General features: G+C 38.8%; 1 protein-coding gene across 1 annotated transcript in view; it reads right to left on the reverse strand.

Moving 5' to 3' along the window:
* Window positions 1-3,471: 3,471 nt before the first annotated feature.
* Window positions 3,472-20,553, reverse strand: part of ccny (cyclin Y) — a 36,075-nt gene continuing 18,993 nt past the window's right edge. Inside the window, exons 3-12 of the mRNA XM_051066660.1 lie at window positions 19,377-19,397; window positions 18,047-18,081; window positions 17,856-17,884; window positions 17,016-17,117; window positions 16,858-16,893; window positions 15,576-15,633; window positions 15,054-15,173; window positions 11,144-11,310; window positions 8,690-8,852; window positions 3,472-7,227 (exon numbers count right to left, since the gene is read on the reverse strand). Coding sequence (XP_050922617.1) covers window positions 7,111-7,227; window positions 8,690-8,852; window positions 11,144-11,310; window positions 15,054-15,173; window positions 15,576-15,633; window positions 16,858-16,893; window positions 17,016-17,117; window positions 17,856-17,884; window positions 18,047-18,081; window positions 19,377-19,397 — 848 coding nt within the window. The 3' untranslated portion in view covers window positions 3,472-7,110. The remainder of the gene's footprint in view (window positions 7,228-8,689; window positions 8,853-11,143; window positions 11,311-15,053; window positions 15,174-15,575; window positions 15,634-16,857; window positions 16,894-17,015; window positions 17,118-17,855; window positions 17,885-18,046; window positions 18,082-19,376; window positions 19,398-20,553) is intronic.

Consider the following 20,553-nt stretch of genomic DNA (forward strand, 5'->3'; position numbering starts at 1 on the left):
AAATACAAGCCTTTACTGTGCATCTTCCAGCGATAAATCAAGATATCATGCAGATATGCAGACTGTGGATTAACTCTCATGGTAAATGTAAGTAGGATGTAAACTGTATTTTCCCCATATCTGATGCAAGTTTATGGTATAGTCATTTAATATGGGTACAAAATAAAGCTACATTTAATCATTAATCTGAAGTACAACAGAAGTTCTGATTAATATAAAAAAAACCCAGTTGATTAATTTTTAAAATTAAATGAGATTAAATTCTAAATTTAAAATGAGGCTCTGTCCTGTACTTCATCATGGTGCAAATCACATTCATTTTACAAGAGACAAATCAGACTCTTTCTCACATGCTGCATGTACCCTGTCTCATGGACAAGGTCTCTGGTGGGACGCATGACTAAAGACAGTTGGCCTGGCTCATAATCACTGCAGATCAGTGTCATCAGCACTCCTATACTGACTCAGTAAATATCCACAGGCACATTTGATTGCAGAGTAAGAATGAGAATGATTATGTTTAAAATGTATAAAATGGTGTGTGACATTGAACTTTTGACCAGGTTCAAGAAGTATTTACTCCTGCAGTTTGTTTAAATCGGGAGTGTCACACTGACACTCCATATAAATGTCAGTAGATGTTGTCTGGAACTGGGATTAAAAGGGATGATGAGCAAGACAGAGTGACAGAGCAAAGGCAAAAAACCAAATCCTAAGAAAGTTCAGTAATGTCAGCGTTAAGGTGAAGCTGAACTTGAGTCCAGCCATGAAACCCACAGCAAACTGCCAGCTTTACACCCTCTCTCACCTTCCCAGCCTTACTTAAACTGGAACATACCATCTGTTCATTTAGGCATGGGGTGAGCCAAACAGGTGCAACCATTCCAGGAATCCTCAATAACAAATAAAATACTCATTTAAGATACTCTGATAATATCACAATGTGACGTTGGCTGTTAGCACACACACACACACACACACACATACAAGCGTAAAAACGTCTTTAGAATATCATCTACAGTTTTCCTCTCCCTCAGCTGCTTGAGACGGTCTGGTTGCTGCTCACAGGATAATGAGACACACCTGTCAGCAATTACTCTGATTGAATAAATGTCCTGCAACAGCACACAGAACATTTTATATTCACACAGTTATCATGAACCTTATGTGAAGCTTTCTCCAAACATATTGGCTGCTCTTATACAATAGTGGAAAAAATTTTCCACTGATTCTTTTGATCAATTTTATGCTTAACATATACACATACTTTTCTTTCTTTTTGGAACAATGGAGGCAACTTTGACCTCTGATATGTACTCTACATTGTAGAATAATCGAGAAGGGAGGAACTCTTTGTCTTCATCTTCTGTCTCAGTGTAAGTTACAAGAAAAGTTATGAGGAATATAATAATAGCTGCCATAATGCATCTGAGCCCCAGTTTATCAGGGAGGTATAGCTGCCTCTCAGCTCATGGATTACTATGCATGAAATGGAGCATGATTGGCCTTCATGGTTGTGTTCAAGGCCACACTGACAATATTAAAACTTTCCTACGGGAAGATTTTCACCCTCCTCCTCTTCCCCCTCACCTCCAGCCTCAGCAGTTAGTATCATTTCCATGCATGCCAACTATCTTTTCATTCCAGACTTGGCTATCCCCCACCTGCCCAGCAGCTGCTACTTGGTAAATTTCCCTCCTCAGTTATTACCTGCCCATCCACCTGATCCTGCAGCTGTCCCCCATTCACCCATTAGCGATGAAGAAATGAGCACAATCAGAGGATATGTTTCTGTTGTACCTGCAAAGCTTATCCCTTGTGTTGATGCACAGGTGTGACACAAACATCCCAACAAAACTTAAGAAGACTTTCATTAGTCAACACATTCCACCACAGGGCATGAAGACAGTGATTAAACATAATGATCCAGAGAAACTGATGATCCTCCTCACTGTTTTCTTCCTTGCTTTCTTTTGCCACATTGTTCATGGTCTAGTTCATCAACAGACACCTGCAGAAAAACCCCTGAGACTTTAACAAAACCACCAGATTCATAGGATGTTTCTGAAGGATTTGTTTTTCCTACAGCACTTGTAGAACACTACGATACACTGTGGTCTTAAGGGATCAGACATTCTTATCAACTTAAAGCTGTTTGCTAATATAAAAAGACTCGCTACAAAATATTTTTCAATCATCCTAGCTATGGAGCTAGAACAGTGACAATAAAATTTGGTATTGGGAAAAGTTGTTTTGGCACTGAAAGTATTGTCATTGAAAAAGTTAACTGAAAAAATAAAACGCAAACATGAAAAATTACAATCTTACAATATGGTTATCTTTTTTTTTTAATTTTAATACTTGTTGCATTATGATGTGTTTTTCAGTGACTACCTGCAGATTTATTTGTCAAGTCTGTCAACTTTCTTTTTCTTATGATTTCAGTATTTTTTCAATGGCACTGGTTTTTGGTTTCAACTGTGTCACTGTCTCAGCGTGGAGAGGTGGAGCCTGAGGGGAAGGACAAGGAGCACTGGTGAGTGGAGTGAAGCGCTCTCCACACATACAGAGGTAGACATGGTGCACCTGGGAATGTCTATTTGTATATTTAGCTGAGGCAGTATACAGATGTGGGCCCATCTAACCTGCTGTTTATGACACACAGGTTACTCCAACACATGAAGCCAGTATCTTCACTGAATATAATGATTCTGAGTGCCTTGTGTTTCCATGCATGTTCTTCGTAGTGTCTGATAAGAGATCAGTGTGCACATCAAAGCATGTTATATGGCATGAAGGAGGGAAAAAAGCCTCAAGACACAAATGTCACTTGAGGGAACGTAAGCTTTACAATAAATGGTCGTGACATGAGGCTCCTCTTGTGTGAAGTGAGGCTCATCCTTCCAGTATTTTCACATTCTCATGTTGTGTATCTGGAACATTTACTACTGTCTGAATAAAAACTTTTATCTTTAATCAGACTGACCCTGCACAGAGAATGAAGCCAGACTTCTAGAAATTCTCTGAATGTAAATTAACTGTCAACTGAATAAAATATGTATTTCAGTTTTATATGTTTGATGTGGCTCATGAGAGATGTTTGGCAAGTGCTTTCACTGAAGCTCATAGCACCTCTTCATTGCATTGAATTGACTTGTGTAGCAATTACCAGAGTGGCGATTGAAATGCAAATCAAGACTAATATGGAGGATTAAATGTGTCCCTCAGTGACAGTATGGCAGAGTGTAATCTCTATATTACTACTTGCTCAAAGCCATTTAAATGGTTCTCTCTGGGAGAAGAAACCCTGCTGAGTCACATCAGTTGTACAACACAGGAGAAATCGAAATATTGTGCTACCAAGAGGAAAGCGTTTGTGATAACACCATGATGGTTTGAAGTCTCAGAGTATGTGTATTGCTATTACCACTTCCACTTCACTTCCACTAAAAAAAAGAATCATACACTGGGTTTATTGCAAGGTTTTAAAGTTTAATTCTTGCACAGGTTTTCTAAACATTGCTTCAGAAGAGAGGAATTGGAAGCAGTTTTTAAATCATAGTAGAAAACATACAGAGAAAAAGAGAGAACAGAGAGAGAGATCTGAGTTTGGCAAACTGAGAACAGGAACAAATGACTGACTCACTAGAAAGGAAATAATACACTGACAATACAAACAGAATACAGTACAACTGGTTGAAAATATCAATGAAAAACTAAAAAAAAAAAAGGTCACAGCTACAGCAGTTTGACTGACGTTAGCACAGGAAATCGTCATGATCAAAGCTGAATTTGTAAAATCCGAAAACTGTCATTGAAGAGAGGAAGAAAAATCAAGAAAAGTAAAACTCTATGCAGAGGTAGAGTTCAGTGCACAAGGCTATGACACACACCTAGTAACCAGCCGACAGGACACCACAGGCCCAAGGTGTTTGCTGTTGGAGTAAATTTTCCATCTCAGGACTCACTATAGCTGACCACATGGCATCAATGCTTACTTCTGGGTCTAGAACAGACCAGACTGGGCTGTATGCACACATACATACAATAAATAGGATATACAATCTTTGAATACCTCTAATAGTTTGAACTTACAACAGCAACTCCAGTAACATTACTTTCCTAAAGACATAGTTTGCACTTTATTTTCCACTCATTCAAAGCACCATGCACAACCACAGCTCTCTTTCCAAGTCCCAACCCTTTTTCATATACTTAATGTGCAAGAGGGCTGGTTCAGAGCTGGAACATGCCGAACAGGATCATCCTTCATTTCTCCAAGACTTTGGTACAGTTCTGTCCCTTCTCACACCTGCTGGTCAGGGGTGGAAATCTGACTGCACTAATTCTCTCGTAGTTTGACAAAACAGAACTTAAACCACAGACGTGGAAGATGCTGATGAAATGCTCACAATAAGCTAGAGGTTTGAAGGAGGGTGCACTGATGTCACATCTGAATTAGACCCTTTTCTGACCTTTGTTCTATGAAGAAAAATGCATTAAAAAGCTGTTTTCTTTCATTTTTTTAAAAGACTTTTCCAGGTTATGTCATGGTATTTTTAAGCATATGGTGATGTAGTGGAGAATAATGTGAGTCAAACTGATCATAAGGCAAACACTATTATAACCTTAAATGTTAAAAACATTACCTCACACTTTAATCAACCCATATCCTCATAAAACTAGAATTAATTAAACCTATTAAACTCTGAGATTTTTTAGGTTTACCTTCTACTACATTCCTGTATATTTTCCTATCTCTGATCCAGCCTGGGAAATGTAAGAAAAGAGCAAATCAGGACATGATTTATTCATTTAAAACAATGCTTATGACCTTTTCACTTTTTCCAGTACATGCAAAAACACTGGTGGGCCTCAAAACTGACAAAATGATGTAAAAGGGTTTCAAACAAGTCAGAATGAACTCATCAGCAGACAATATTAAATAGCCAAATTAAGATGTCGAATAAACCTTCATCCTTTTTTTTTTTTTTTAACTTCCAGACAGTTAGTAAAACATAAATCAAAGCTTTTCTTTTCTGACTTTACCACCAATCTGTTGATGTATTTATTTAACCTTCTGTCTTTCACAAGCTTTTATTTATTCATTTACTTCAGCTCATCAATTTTCCTTTTTTTCCATCGTAACACACATTTATCGTTTATCTATTTTCCTCACAACATTTCCAGTTTTTTATTATTTTAATAAGAGGGGTATGTTCATGTGTGTCCATGTGGTTAACTGTAAACATTCTGACCTCTCTGAAAGCCTATTAATACATTTTGTCAGTTTCAGGACTCCATAGGACAAGTTACTTTATTAAAAAAAATGAATGGATGTATCAATATTTCCACAGAGTAGGGCTAAAAAATGTTTTTAAAAATGACAAGAAATAACAAAAGCCTGAATTGTTCTGTATTATCTATATACCACATACAGTATGTGACACAAAAACTTGGCATTTTCTGCAGTGCGAAAACATCAAAACAAGAAAAACAGACAAAAAAATCTTCAGTGGTGTCTCCCATTTAAATCTTAATACTTCTTCTATTTACTGCAACCCCCCTTCCCTCCCCCCCGTTCAGTAAAACTGACCAATATAAATATTCTACCATCATTCTGTTTTTTTTGTTTGTTTGTTTTTTTTGTGTGTGTTTTTTTTTTTACAGTACAACTTCAGTCTACAGATTTGCACACTGGCGCTGTATTTACACTATACAGAGACAATTTAGCAAAATCTTTACAATCTATCTTTTGTAAGCAGTGTCTGAATCATCACGTAATGCATTTTCATTCATTTAGGTCCTCTCCAAAACAACGTCAACAAAAACAACCCTGAAGAATCATGCTTTTAGTGGCTTCTAAATGTTGATATTCCTTTTGTGCTGTTTGTTTCTAAGCTGGAAGAACCATACAAAATGTTAAAGAAAAAATACTTCAGTTATTTGTTCTTTTCCTCCAGCAGAAAGGGGAGAAGTGTTAAACTAGCTTATTACAGGCACCACAGGTCAGGACAATGGCAGTGAATAAAGTACAACAAAAGCTCTACAGTATGTCTCACATCTGTCTCAGAATAGTGGACCCCATCCTCCAGTCAGCCTTCATGTACACATGCCTTACTGTATTTAATTGCAACAACAAAGTGATGCATGAATATTGCTTTAAGTGAATAGCTGTACTCGTATCGAAATGGTGGCCTGATGGCCTTGCTGTAAGACAAACCGTTCTGTAACTGGATTTGTACAAGTTGAATTCCCATGTCCCGTCAAAGTGCCCTTGAGCTAAACACTGAATTGCTTTCTCACTGTTAGCTCTCTGCATGAGAACTTCAGTTAAATGGCTACGAATGTAAATGGGATATTTTGTCAAGGAGGGCTGGTGATATGCAGTCCAGTCAAATGTACTAACTGTTCATGAAAGGTAACAGAGGAACGTACATGTCTCTCCTTTGTATATGCTTGAGGTTTCTGCTGGATGGGAATGCAAACAAACAGATAAAGAACAAAACACACAAAATAAATGAGGAATTAAGAATTAGAAATTTTAGATGTGCCTTTAAGCTGTCAAAAATTATGTCATGCTTCAGCTAAGAAACAGACTGAGCCAGAAGATTAAAATTAAAGGAATGTACATGGCCTCCGTCAATCCACCGTACAAGCCAGTTGAGCCTCAAAGGGGACGGTGGAATGCTGTTGCCGCTGTCATGAGTTGTATATCGCATTTAACTTGTTCCTATTTTCTTTTCCCAACTTCACAAAGTCTCTTATATTGCCATCTGTATTTCCATTTGGCCTCTTCTTCTCTTCTGCAGTCTAATTCTTCATTCCAAAACTTTCACTCACACACTTCAGTTTGGTTCAGCTCAGCTCCGTTTGGTTCAGTGCAGGCAGCCAGTGGGACTTCTCTTATGTACAACAACCAGAGAGGGTGCAATCACACTTAAAAGTGCCAGATTGTGTGAATGTGTGTGTGCATGTATGTGTGTGTATTCCAGACAGACCCACTGATCCACAGGACTGCTGCCCACCTGGTTTGCCTGCTCACCAGGCAGAGATACAGTTTGTCAGACAGGTCTATGTATTCCTCTGCTGCGTGCCTAGCGGCCAGTGTTAGGAAATAATGGCTGGGCACCATCGCACCACCATCAGGTTGTCTGCACTCACTGACCGCTTCTTGGCCAGTTTCCTCAAGTCCTTGTATTTGTCGTCACACAACCTTGAGATGGCCTGAAATTCAAAACATAACAGAAATGAAACGAAGATGAGAAGTTAATTCTTTGATTTACTTAAAGTAATTGGTTGAGATCTTCATCAGTGTGTGCAGCATGAGAGACAGTGATCTAAACCAAATGCAGGAAGAAAACCATCATCTGGAAATGAGATAAACAAGCTTTAAGATCCTAGGTGTTTTGACTAAAGGGTCTCTTGCTCATTGAATTTGGTTTTGTTCTGTCTTATGTGATTATTGGCTTTAAGTACTCAGGGTTTCTTGGGTATTTAAAAAAGAGATCCAATCAGATCCATTCTTGGCAGTCTATTATTCTGAGATGAAGAAGAGGTTCCTATATCTTTGAATAAGTATTATTGTCAGTTTGCAGAATGGTCGCAAAAATTCAACTCTTACACTGGAAATCATCAAATACTCCATGTTTTTAAAAATGGGAGAAGTGTTTTGGATGTTTGGAGGCATTTATATCAAGAAAACAGTATACAGTATAAAGATGTCTGGCTCTAAATTGAAGTATAAAACATGCATATGTGTTCCCCTACAGATCCACAGTCCACCCACACAGTTTTCACTTTCTTGTGATCTGATTAGACCTACTTTCAAACTGTGCAGGTTAAGTACAAACAGGGCTTGACTGGCATCTCCCTCCCTCTTATTATTTTGTTGCACCTGTTGGGGTAGGACACCATATCCTGTTTTTAGCATTTTTACTGGTCTCTAGACTACTGTCACTTCAGACAAACATAGTCCAATCTGTGCCAGACTTAACCTGAAGAGGCCTGACTATATGTCTAATCAGCCACAGTGATAGAAAACAACTGTGTGGGTGTGCAGGGCCTGCGGTATGTGTTTAGTTCATCACTCTAGTAACACAGCACACAGCAGACATTTTGACCTGTCATAGCAGGAAAGCACAGGTGAACTAGTCAAATGAAAAAATGTCTCAAGTCTATTCAGGTGTAAGAAAGACATACAAGTGAGATATCATGCACAGTGAAAGGGCTCTGGAACAAGAAAAACAAGATGGAATGTGGCCATCATTAATGTTACTAATTACACCAGTGCTTTGCTGCTGTGAAATGTCAATGTCTGCTGCGGTCTATTTTAGTTGAATAGAGAAAAAAGCAGCTTGACACATTCGCCAAAAGCATCACTGTGGCTAAGATCTGTTTCAAATGCTAACTGCAGTAAAGGCAGAGGAGCAGGGAGGGAGAGACAGATGTTGAGGCAGTGAAGCTAATTACACAGCATCATAGCCTCACATCCTGTCCTTTGTATGCATGTGTGTGGCTCCTCAAAATACTAATTACCCAGATGGCCTTGGTTCATTGTACTCCACATTGTCAGGCAACATTAAATTGGACTCAGATTTGATCAGGCTTTTTCTTTCATGTTTCTTCTCGATGGCCTGACCTCCAAAATCTAAATCTGCTTCCACTTTTCTGTATATGTTCTATTCACCTCTAGTTTCTGGGCTTTGTCCCTGCTGAGGGGTTCCAGAGGGAAACTGAGGTTGTTGGCCTCAGCCAGGGAGCGCAGGTCAAAATAATACTTGGCGTAGACGCTGGATGGCACGTTGATGTTGAACTGCAGCAGCTCCAGGAACTGACGCTCCAGCTCATTCCTTTAGAGAGAGAGAGGATGTGTGAGTTGAGAACTGAGCTCTTTTACAAACTTGGAAAAATTTGATATTTAGCTAGGAGGCAGACCTAGTTGAGATTCAAATAGAGTTAGTTAGTCAATTAAAACTGAATTGCTGTCTAAAAAATATCCTGTGTAGAGAGACTGAAGAGGAGACACAGAGGCTATAGTAGTAATGAGACCATCCTGGAAAATCCACCACCTCACACAGACAGTGGGTGTTACCTTCACATGTACAGTACCAATGCACAGCACTGAGTAAATCCCCAGTACGCCTACCAAACATAAGCCTTTCCTCAAAATGAAAGGGAATGATATCTAAGCAATGGAGCCCTGAGCAGTATGTGTAAGAAAGAATATTAATCCCACATCTTGAAAATGATATTGTCATTCATTGCCTCTTGCTAGACAGCTCTGTGATCCCCTCTGCAGCGTGATGACAGCCACTTTCATCTATTTCTCTTCAGTCATGATCGATTCATTTTGCATTGTAACCTGCGAAGAGGCACTATCCATCTCTTCTTTCTAGCCTTTGTTCCCCCACCCACGCACATTTACAGGCATGCAGCAACAGACAAGCTAAATTTAGACTCCACTGTAGCCAAACTGCCTAATAATACTGCTTCTTTTTTATCTCACTGTGGCACTCATTCAACTATTCTCATCTATTTCTCCACTCCTCATAATTCTCCCTAAACTCCCTTGCAGTTATTTTACAGTCGGGAGGTGAAAAGGGGAATTCAGCAGGCTTGGGTCCAGGGCAGGGATTTGAAAAAACAAAAAACTGATCTTCCCAGGAAATCTCTGGTCAAATACTGAGTCACTGTCCGGTAAACTGCCATATGGGTGCACAGCAGAAGCACATGCTGGGCTCTGCTCACTGGACAGCGTCCCACACAGGTGGATTACTGTAAGTCGACTGTGTGACTCTGCACCCAGAGGACGAGAATATACAGCCTCTGGTGCAGAAGAGTGTGAATGTAGCAGAGGTCAGAGGTTGTAGCAGTGGTAACACGTCTACAGCATCGTGTTCCCCCTCAGATGAATCCAGCCATTCTTGAGGATTTGAGTCGGATGTGGTATCTAGAACAGAGTGGTGGGTCCTCATGCTCAAGATGCTTCATCCTTGTCTTAGGCACTAAGATTAAGTGTTACACACAGCAATGTCCAATTGAATTTTTAATTTAAACCGTGAAACAAAATATCCAATGTATTGCTTCAGAAGTTGTCTTTGCTCCAGAGTGAACACTGGTTGATGTCCTGTCAGAACTGTGTCAGCAGATTAACTGATAATAAAATGATCATTAGTTACAGTCCTAGTTTCAAGGAAGTCATGTTTTAAGCTTCATATGTGACATGAACAGATCCTATGTAGAGCCAATTTGACTGCAACTTAATGTCTTCAAGCAGGGAAATCAAGTTCCAGTTAGAAAGGTTTATGTACAAATGTGGTTTGAATGTGATTGTAAGTTCTGTTTGTAAGCTCTACATACAGAATGACACTTGTAGAGGCAGCCATACCCTTAACACGGGTCAGCTTCCAGCTGGTTGATACCTCCTGTTACCACTGTCGTCAGTAACTGTCCCTTCTGCCATCTTCTCTTTGGTTCTTTCCTCTCATTGGAGCTGTTTCTTGAACTGTTTCTTTCAAAAGAAAATATGCTACAGTGTGGCTCCTATGCTAACGTTATTCAAATCATCGTATGGTATATTCAGTCATGTGAATCTGCACCTCCCACACAAGGACACTGGGTTTTTTTTGAGAGAAGCTGTTGTGATGGAGCCACTTCAGGCAGTTCTCTCAATCACAACCTCAGTGCAGCATTGTGGTGCAGAAGACTGCTTCCAAGGAAAAGAAAAAGAAGTGATTCTTGTTGATTTCAGCTCGTTTCACACCTACTGATGGGTTTCCAACTATGCACCTGTTGTGCAGCACATTTCTGGCTAGAAATAAACCTCAGAATCAGATGTTTTCTTTTACTGTATAGGAACTGGAGTGAGGTTCTTTGTTTTTGAAATGCTTGTTTATGACACTTGACTATGGTTGTGCTGTGTGATAAAAGACCTCTCCTGTCACCTCCATGACACAGAAACATTATTATCTATAACAAATTTAATAATTATCATTATGCAAGAGGAAATGTAACTCATGAAAAAATATGTATATCAGCTGACCTGAATCTACAGGTCTTTCTACTGTGTGTGCATTACATTTGCGTTCACTTTTAATGACATACATAACAACAATATGTGAGTGTTTTTCCAGTGACTCACATGTCCTCCACAGTGATATCCTTGAGAATTTGGCAGTAGTCAACGTTCCAGACAGCCTGGTCGTCCCACACCTTGGATGCCAGGAGGATGGCTCCCAACACGATACGTTTCCAGTTGGCAGGACAAATGTCGATCTCAGCGTAGGTCAGGAGCCTCTCCAGATACACCTTAGACAAAGAGGTGTGTAATAAGTAAGTGTCTCAGAAATAGTTTCTTGTTTCCACCTTCTTGAACATTAAAAAGAGTATAGATAAATGAGAAACCAGTGGATTCTGTCTCTTGTTCCCATCGACAGTAAAACAAAAAGAATGAAACAGGATCTTGCAAAGACATGAAAGATGGTCAAACTAGGTCATGACAGTTTAATACACTGAAATGTCCTACAAGCTGAGCCAGCCAGATCAACTCACTATACTGTTAACCAGCAAATGTTTTCCTTCACTCCTGTGCTTGCAGCTGTGGCTGCTATCCTGAAAACTTCTATTGTTTTTTATGTAAATTCCCACAAAAGATAAACAGGTAAATGACACAATAAAGATCATATCAGTCTATTTCCCATGTATTTAGCATGCTCTCCCATTCTATCTGCTCTCCCTGCCTACATTCTTCCTTTGCAGAGTTAGTGTGCTGTTTTACTGTTGTGTGTTCTCCTGCCTACTTCTCTTCCAGGTAAGAACCACAATAACAAGATGTCAGAGGCTGATGAAATCTTCCCTAGAGCTCGCTCATAAAATATCCATGTGGCTCGAACCCTTCCATCTCTCTGCCTCTCTCCCCATTTCCATTTTTCTCTCCCTCTCTTTCAGCAGCCAGAATTCCCAGTGTACAGATCACAAAGCACGCTCAACCCACAGGCACCTGTTTGTTACAAGTTGGAGCACTTGTACAGAAGCTGATCCATTGATCATCACTTTGTTAGAATCTATGTGAGAATGTATTCTATTACATTTTATAGCTGTAGTGATTTTCAGTATGGAGATAACTTAATGTCCTGCTAATAAGAGGCTCTACCTCACAGTTTTCTCAAGAACGCTTTCATAAATGTTTTTTATAAACATCTCTCAGTTCACCTTCTAAAGAAATACTCACTCTATAAGTGCAGGCCAACTTTTAAATGTTTCTTTTTTAGTTATGTATATTTTATTTCAGTTTTAGTTTTTAGTGTGGATTTTTGCAGTTTTATTTAATTAAATTCCATTCTTCAAATAGAATTTTAGTAATCAGGACAATTTAAATGTAATTTTCAAAGGGCTTTTTCATTCAAACATCATATCATATTCTTGTAGATACAATAATTTTTCCACAACTAATGTTCAGTTCAGTTTTCATCTTCCATGAATAAAATGCACTGCAGGCTCAACAGCAATCTGAATTCAGACCAGTTACAGTAGCTTAAAGGTTTGAAGTCTGACATCTCAGCTGACAAGTCAGGGTTTGCAGAGATGCTGTATTTTCTCTGGCAGAGTGGAATATACTGGGTATTTGACTTTTTATAATTCTGTCTGAATCTGCACTGTGGCAGAACTGTCAACATGATGTGACTTGAAAACCTTAAGATATTCCTAGAACATTGTTAGAAAGTAGATGGTCATTTGCTATTGGATCATTACCATGTAATTACTAGGCATATAATGGCACCTTGAGGTTTGGACAAAAACAGAGGCAAAGAGAAGTGAGGGATTTGTAAAAAGAACAAAATATTCTTTCATTCTATTTTGCATCCTGGTTTGACTGGCTCACCAGCACAGCTCAGGTGGCTAATTGGACAAGTCATGCTGGTCTGGGCTTTGTGCCTGCAGGCAATGCTAACTTATCTCTGTTGTGGCCCAGAAACTGCCAACAGACACCATATATACACACTCATCTGGCAGCAAACGTTGAAGAAAGCCTGCATGAGATGAGAACCAGGCCACATGCTGAGTGATATGGATGCAATAGCACAGAGAGAAAACTATACAAACAAGCATAACAAAGAATCCAGAGGCAGTGTGGTTGGCAAACAGCAGTCCCATGCAACCACATTAAACCCAAATGATTCAATGTTGTGATTTCTGGCAATATCATAGATATGGTTTGGTACTGCACAGATTGACAGGTCTCCATGGATCTCAAAGGTGAAATGAAACTTTTTCCTTCAGATTATTAGATTAACTGCAATGTTTGATAATGATAAAACATACAACTTTAACATTTATGCTACAACTAGGGATTTTGCGCCATTTCTTGTGTTTAAAAAGTAATCCTGCTCCAATAAAACTGTTACATCACATCTATTATTCATAACAATGGGAAACCAAAGCAGCAAGCACTTTATTTGAAGTTTATGGTTCATTGTTAAACAGAGGAATCAGTTTGATCACATCACTGACAGAGAGTGTTGTTTTTAACCACTATACATTATTACATGCAGTGTTTCTCATTCAAACAACTAATCCTTTCTCTATACCCAGTTCAGAACTATTCAGCTATTCAGTGCAACAAAAGGAGAAAATCTAGTAGCAGTTAAATACATGGGTCTAATATGGAACACCTACAATTATACTAAAAATACTGGTAAATGTGAATGATTCATAAAATAGGGCACACTGACTCTCTGGCTTCCTCTTCAGGAGTTCTTCTCCATCCTCTAAAGAAACTTTCCCTTTCCTGCCTATAGATGTGATCACTGTGGAGGAGAAGGAAGATGTCCAGCTTCCATTTCAACTACCCTATCAAGTTAGTTGTGTCAACTAAGTTAACCACCAACCAACATCCCTATTTATTTAGTTACTGATGGCATGTCAGACTTTACTCTAAGGGAGTGGAAGAGACAGGCCATGTGCCAGGCTGTGCTGTGTATTCATCTGCAAGTCTTAGACCACCTGGACTTGGATAAATGACACAGACACCAGACAGTCATAAATATGGCATGTCCATGTAGCTGCTTTGCCGTTAGTCTGGACACAAATGCACACCCACCCACCCCCCCATATGTGCAGTTCAAGCAGTTGTGTATCTGTCAGGAAGCGGAGCAACCCAATACTAGGCCACCAGGCCAGTCATATTAACCCTGGACTTTCCAGTCTCTGGGGGCCCACGTGTCAACAGGAGCGACAACATGTGGAAAAAGATGTTTCTGGGCAGATTAGTGGGAAGGGAGACAGGGTTCATTTCCAAGTGAACATGGCAGATAAAAGTTTGGAAACTATATCTGAGCACAGTATAAGAACCAGCACAAGTACATTAACTGTATTCTGTATTCATATGAGACTAGATATGTATGTTCTTGTAGTTAGTTTATGCTGCTCAACTGCATAAAGGATTAAAACTTGATATGGTAATGTCATAAAAAAAAAATTTAATCATTCAACTGTCTAACTGTTTTATTACATAAAAACATATATAAATAATGGATTTAATGTTTACCACATTTAAAGCACACATGTAATACACTGTAGACTACTAGTGGAGGAGAGAAAAAGATAAAACTGAGGTAGAGAACAGTTGTTCTTGTTTTCATGTTTTGAGCATAGATGAGCAGCGTGGGATATCATAAGTCGTGGAGAGAGAGCCTACTGTACTGTAAAGTCCCAATTATATGCTACAGGCACAGACGTGTTTTACACAGTTTCGAAAGGAAAGTGCACAGATCAAACTAAACTTTTGGTTTGATCTTGTGTTACTTTCCAATTTTCTGGTCTCTCCTGTGAGAACTTAACTTTTCAACAACTATGGGGACATAACCTCTAGGATGAATGTCTGGAAGATTTCATATGATTCCAGAAGAAGAAATGAGAAAGAAATGGGAGAAAACTGTCCAGGGAAGGCAGTAGAAACAAGGTTTAAAAACAGAATCAGGAAGCAACACTCCCTCCTAGTGTGAGCACTGAAATAGACACACATATGCACATATACAATATAATACACTCACCAATGTGACAATTGCACACTCGGCAGTGAGCTGTGCGGCGCTGAACAGCGTCCTGACAAAGCGATAGATCTGCTTCTGCTCAGGGTCGTGCTTGTCATAATCAGCAGGAACCTCAGACTTCTACAATGAACAAAAGATAACAACAAATGAAATGAAAAACTATGAAAAATCCCACCTAAGAGGTTCAATTTTTATCTCATTGTTTACCATAATGGAAATACAAGCTGCTGGATGAGACTGTTGCTTCTAAATGAGTATCAATTATGAATGAAGTGCTTTGTAGTTTTTGGATTTGAGGCATCAGGCAAAGTGATTATGTAAATTCCTGGATTGAAAACCTGCAAAAATTCAACTGAAAATACATGTGAATGATCCAGATGGCTCCAGAGATTACTAGACACATTTCCCCACTATTTGGGTTTGTGGGTTTATTTGCTGTTTGTGTGGTTTGCCTGGTTGATGAATCCTGACAACTCTACAGCCTAATGCATTATAGAAATGTATCTTCAGTTAAGGCCTTACAGAAAGCGGATGCAGTTTCTCATCAAAAATGTCTAACAACATTCTTCCGTCGACGTCTCTGAAATGACAAAGAGAGAGGAAGAACATCAGAGTGTGAAAGACATAAAAACAGATTGTGTGTGAAACAGATTTCATTTAAAATATGACTTCATCCTACTCTAAGATATTTCCTGTTAAATAAGTTATCTATGGGCATTCATCTGCACTTCAAACAATTGCCTTACATGAGATTCATGTCAGTTACAGTGAATGCAGACTAGAGAACGGTCTGCCACACTCAAGAACATTTTCATATTCTTATCTTAAACTTCTCTTACTTACTCTCTTATTTCTGTTGGGTTTGCAAGTACAACTGTCTGAAGTCATATTCGCCAAACTCTCTTAACTAGACAAACTTCCATCTCATCAGTCCCACCTGCTGCATTTATGATATTTTAACATTAGCATATTCAGCACCCCCTAATTACTACTACTTACACAAGGCTGATCAAGTTTCATTCATAAAAATGTTACCCAGAAGAAGGACCAGTTAGGCATTGTCATTAGGCGTTAGGCATTAGGGAACCCAAAAGGATTAGAAAAATTTAGAGCAGCACAATACTGTGACAGAAATAAATAAACAGGCGATGCTTGAATTTAGATGCTAAAAACTTCTTTAAAAAGAAGGATGTGACAGTCAAAGAGTTGGACGAGATAACATTACACATACGTCCAGTATTATAAGGACAGATGTTCACCTGGACAATGACCTGCACAAATACCCAAAGGCTGCAGTCAGAATGAGAGAATGAATGTTCTTATCAACTACTTAAGTTGCCATGTGAAAATACGCTGATGAAATCATAAAATCTAAAAAACCTCACAGTAAATTGGCAAATCATTACAGTGATGATTAGATGGTAACATAATATTCACATAACTCCTTAGTTATATATCTTATTTTTGTTGATTATAATTAAATCAGATTAACATTTTTTTCCACTGATAGGACAGGTCCAGACCACTGAATTCAATTCATCCCAATAAGAAAATTGGTGAAAGCCAGTAAATCTTAACATGAATTCACCACTTCTGTTCATCTGTTCATACAACTAGTTCCTGCATGAGGGCCATTGCCTTCACACACACCTCAACGAGACTACATGTCTTTGCGGAGGGAAGCTTCCTATGGAGGATCTAAAGAGTTTGACATTTCAACATAAGCCATAAGGGACAGTTTCTTTCTGCCAAGGTTTGGCTTTGTCTGCTAAGCTGAATGAATGGATGAAAACACGTATCATACCTGTTCTTTATGTGGTAGTATATTGCGAGGGCTACACTGTAAAGACAAAAGAGTAAAAAAGGATATGATAATACATAACACTTCTCCTCTGTGCAGAATGAGATTAAATATTAGATGATGAGTTACTTCAGCTTTGGCAAAAACAGTTATGGAGTTACCATTTGATGGTGTATTTGAGGTTGGGCTGACTGACAGTGCTGTCATCAAGGAATATGGTGGAACATGAGCTGTACTTCCGTCTCACTGGGCCTGGAATGATGCTGGAGTTCACAAACAAACATGCAGATACACAAGGACGCACACACACATATGCACGTCAATCTCTATTTCTGTCATACTCAGACCTGCCAAAACGCCTACAAACATCTATGGAAAGTAGGGCACCTGTAAGCCCACAAACTAATTCTGTGTGTCCTCTGTCAGCATCTGACATGGCTGCATGCAGGAATGGCATTTATGGTGGAGTGCATCTTTAGAGAACCCCCAAACTTCTATTCAGTGAGGAACTGTTTTTTCATTGGCCCACTGTGTTCTAGTGCATATTGAACCAGTGCTTTATCAGGTCAAAACAGTCAATATATCGTTTATGATAAAAATCACAGAAACTTTGTTTTCTTTCTTATATTTTACTATGTAGATGAAAAGTCATCTGCAGATTCAAAAGCACGGCTAACACACTTCTTTCCTCCAGGAACTGAGTAATTGTCATTTTGTTCAAACTAAAAAGAAAAGTCAAGTGTTTTTTTTTTTCTTTTCAAGATAAAAAATTAAAATGTATATTTTGAGGGAGTAATAGGAAAAGATGAACTACACCATAATGTGATGAAATTATTTCAACTACATTTTACTATATGTAAATAACAACATTTAACTACATCTGAGTTTCTCTCAGGTTATTAAACATATGGGACTGAGGCTAGAGGTGGAATCTGTGAGGTTTGAAGAGGGCGGGACAATGAGAAAAGGGTTGGATTATTTTTAAGGGTTATTCTCAGGACTTTACCTTGTTCTCCGAAATGTGTGTGAACTTGCAAAAAATACAAGACATTAAAATTACCATCTGCACAATAATAATTATCACAACTGTATTACTAGTCTCTTCATAGTTAAATATTTAAATTAACTACTTTAGCATTTATGTTAGTTTTCCCAAAGATCTACTCTTTCGCAGTCTTCAGATCTTACTTACATGGTTGATATAAAGGCTCTTCCGTTTTTCTCGAACTGAAAAGAAAGATGGAGGGACAGGTGTCAGTGCTGTAGCAAACACCAACACATCAAGCTCAGTGTCAGTGCAGTACACAGCCCTGACAGACAGGGAGCAGCACATATCCAGGGTTCATTGGTTCCCTATCAGAGATTTTGAGAAACCGTTTTGGTTCTGATCTCTCTACAGCACATTAAACAAAGCAAAGCACTTTCAGCATAGCATTCTGTGTACTGGATTGGAAACTGTGTTTTAATGTGTGGGAATGAGAGTGAGCTAATGAATTAATCCATTCACCATTTTGGCTAACATGAGTCCAAATTACATCAAGCACAATTACTGTTTTAATTCAAGTGCAGATTGTCATTTGAGCTGATCTATTTTCATTTCTTTCTGTTCACACAAATCTGGTCATTTGCAATGCTAATTCTGCTTAATGGATGTGATGATTTGTTAGTTTTATAGAGCTCACTTCTCTTAGTGTCATTCTAAATATGGCATAACACACACACTCACACATACACAGCTGTGTGTCAGCACAATGTCTGTTTGTGTATCCATGTGTGTGTACATGTTCACTCTAACGTAGTAAAATACACAAGGGGGAAAGGAAGGCAAAGCAAACTAGAGCAGATGCAGGGTGCAGCAGCGTCACACACACAGTGACGTCATAAGCTGTCTGGCACCTCTCAGTACTGTCTATCTCTCACCTCTCTAACAGACACACACAAACACACAAACACATATACCCACTCACTCTAATGCACATTTTTTCCCATTGAGCAGTTGTGACTGTGTGCGCTGCTTTCTAGCAAAAAGCAGGAGGCTCTCACGTCATAATTAGGGCTGCATAATTCACTGCAGAAACAACTATACCACAATTCTGAAGACAGTGATTTCAGAATGGATTAGAACATATTTACACAACAGGGTGAACACTGTAAACATCCTTCTACACAATGTACTGTGATACTTGTGCCAAATCAGTGTCATACTCCTGGTTGAACCCTAATTTTAATTCATTCACACAATCTCAAAAGAAAAGATTTCTTAGGCAACACTGATGAGAAAAATAACTCAAAACACAACTTGCAGCCCTATTCATAATGGTGTAACTCACAGAGCAACATGTACACACATACACACAGAATGATATCAGCAGCTCAGCAGCAAAGGCACATAACCCACTAACATATGACAATACAGATTGAGTACAATACAATAAAGCTTGAGACTACATGAAGTGTCTAGCCCAAACACACAGTAAGCATAGCGCTACCTGCCTACTGAGACCAGACACGTTCATGCTTACCTCTCTTGTTGGGCACAGCAACTGAAAAACAAAAGTCTGAGTTGTCTCTATGTTTGCTTATGACACAGATACAGTGGATACAGTGGACTTAGGTAAAATACAGTTTAGAATGTATAAAATTGCCCATTGTGTGGCATCATGTATTGGTATTCATGTGCAATATGTTGAGAAAGTAGGCCAGCTGACATTCACACAAAAGCTTGATAAGGCTAATAAAAGAGCATGGAGTATCAGCCCCTAATATCAGATCAATATATCAGCCTTCAGGCCACAGACTCTTCAGCTGAACCAGTCTTTTTTCCACTGTGTAAATGGAACAATATTAAGCCTCTTATCATCTGAGCAAAGAGATTACATCTACACTGAAAAGTAATCTAAAAAAATAACTTCATCACATTTCAGTTGATTAAAATGTGATATTACTGTCACTCTGAGGCTCCTAGACAGCTCAGACTCAGTCTCACTGTCTGACAGCAGATACATGAGATGATCAAAATACACTAGTGAGTCTCAGAAAATCTGAAGGAAAAGCAGCTGGTCTGAAATTTTCACAGGAGCCTGTCTGGAGCCTTAATGGTGGATAAAAGGATGCTGGTCAAAGGTACTTTACTATACCTCCACATTTGAATTTTCTATATCAATGTTGCTTTCCCACAAAGTAGGAGGCACATGTCATCTCTTGACTTGAAAAAGTTTAAAATATAAAGACAATTTTTTGCAAGCTGCTTTATTTCCTAATGTGCAATCTGCCACATATGACGATGCTGCTCTTTGAAAGACTTATGTCAACAGGTGCCACATCTCTGAGGCACAGCGCCAATTGATATAAAGCATGCAGGGTCAAAGGCACACACAGTATTTCAGGGCCAATAGTTAGAGATGATTGTTGGGAACAGGAGCCCTGAGGAAGTTTGGTCATGTAAAGTGCTGAGAAAACATAATAAAAAAAATACAATAAAGCTCTTCAATGGAACCATCTGAACTATGTGTGCATTATTATTTAAATGATTTCCATTACATAATTTGAAGTCTGTGTGCAGTTTGACGTGCCCAATACTCCATACCTTTGCTTACTTATTCTCCAACAGACTAGTTCTTGCATGGCATTTCATCATGTTATTAACACTGTATAAGACATGCATAATTTCATAGTGCATTTAAAATTGAACAACACAAT

The sequence above is a fragment of the Lates calcarifer genome, linkage group LG24, assembly GCF_001640805.2.
Source record: "Lates calcarifer isolate ASB-BC8 linkage group LG24, TLL_Latcal_v3, whole genome shotgun sequence".
Classification (NCBI taxonomy): Eukaryota; Metazoa; Chordata; class Actinopteri; family Centropomidae; genus Lates; species Lates calcarifer.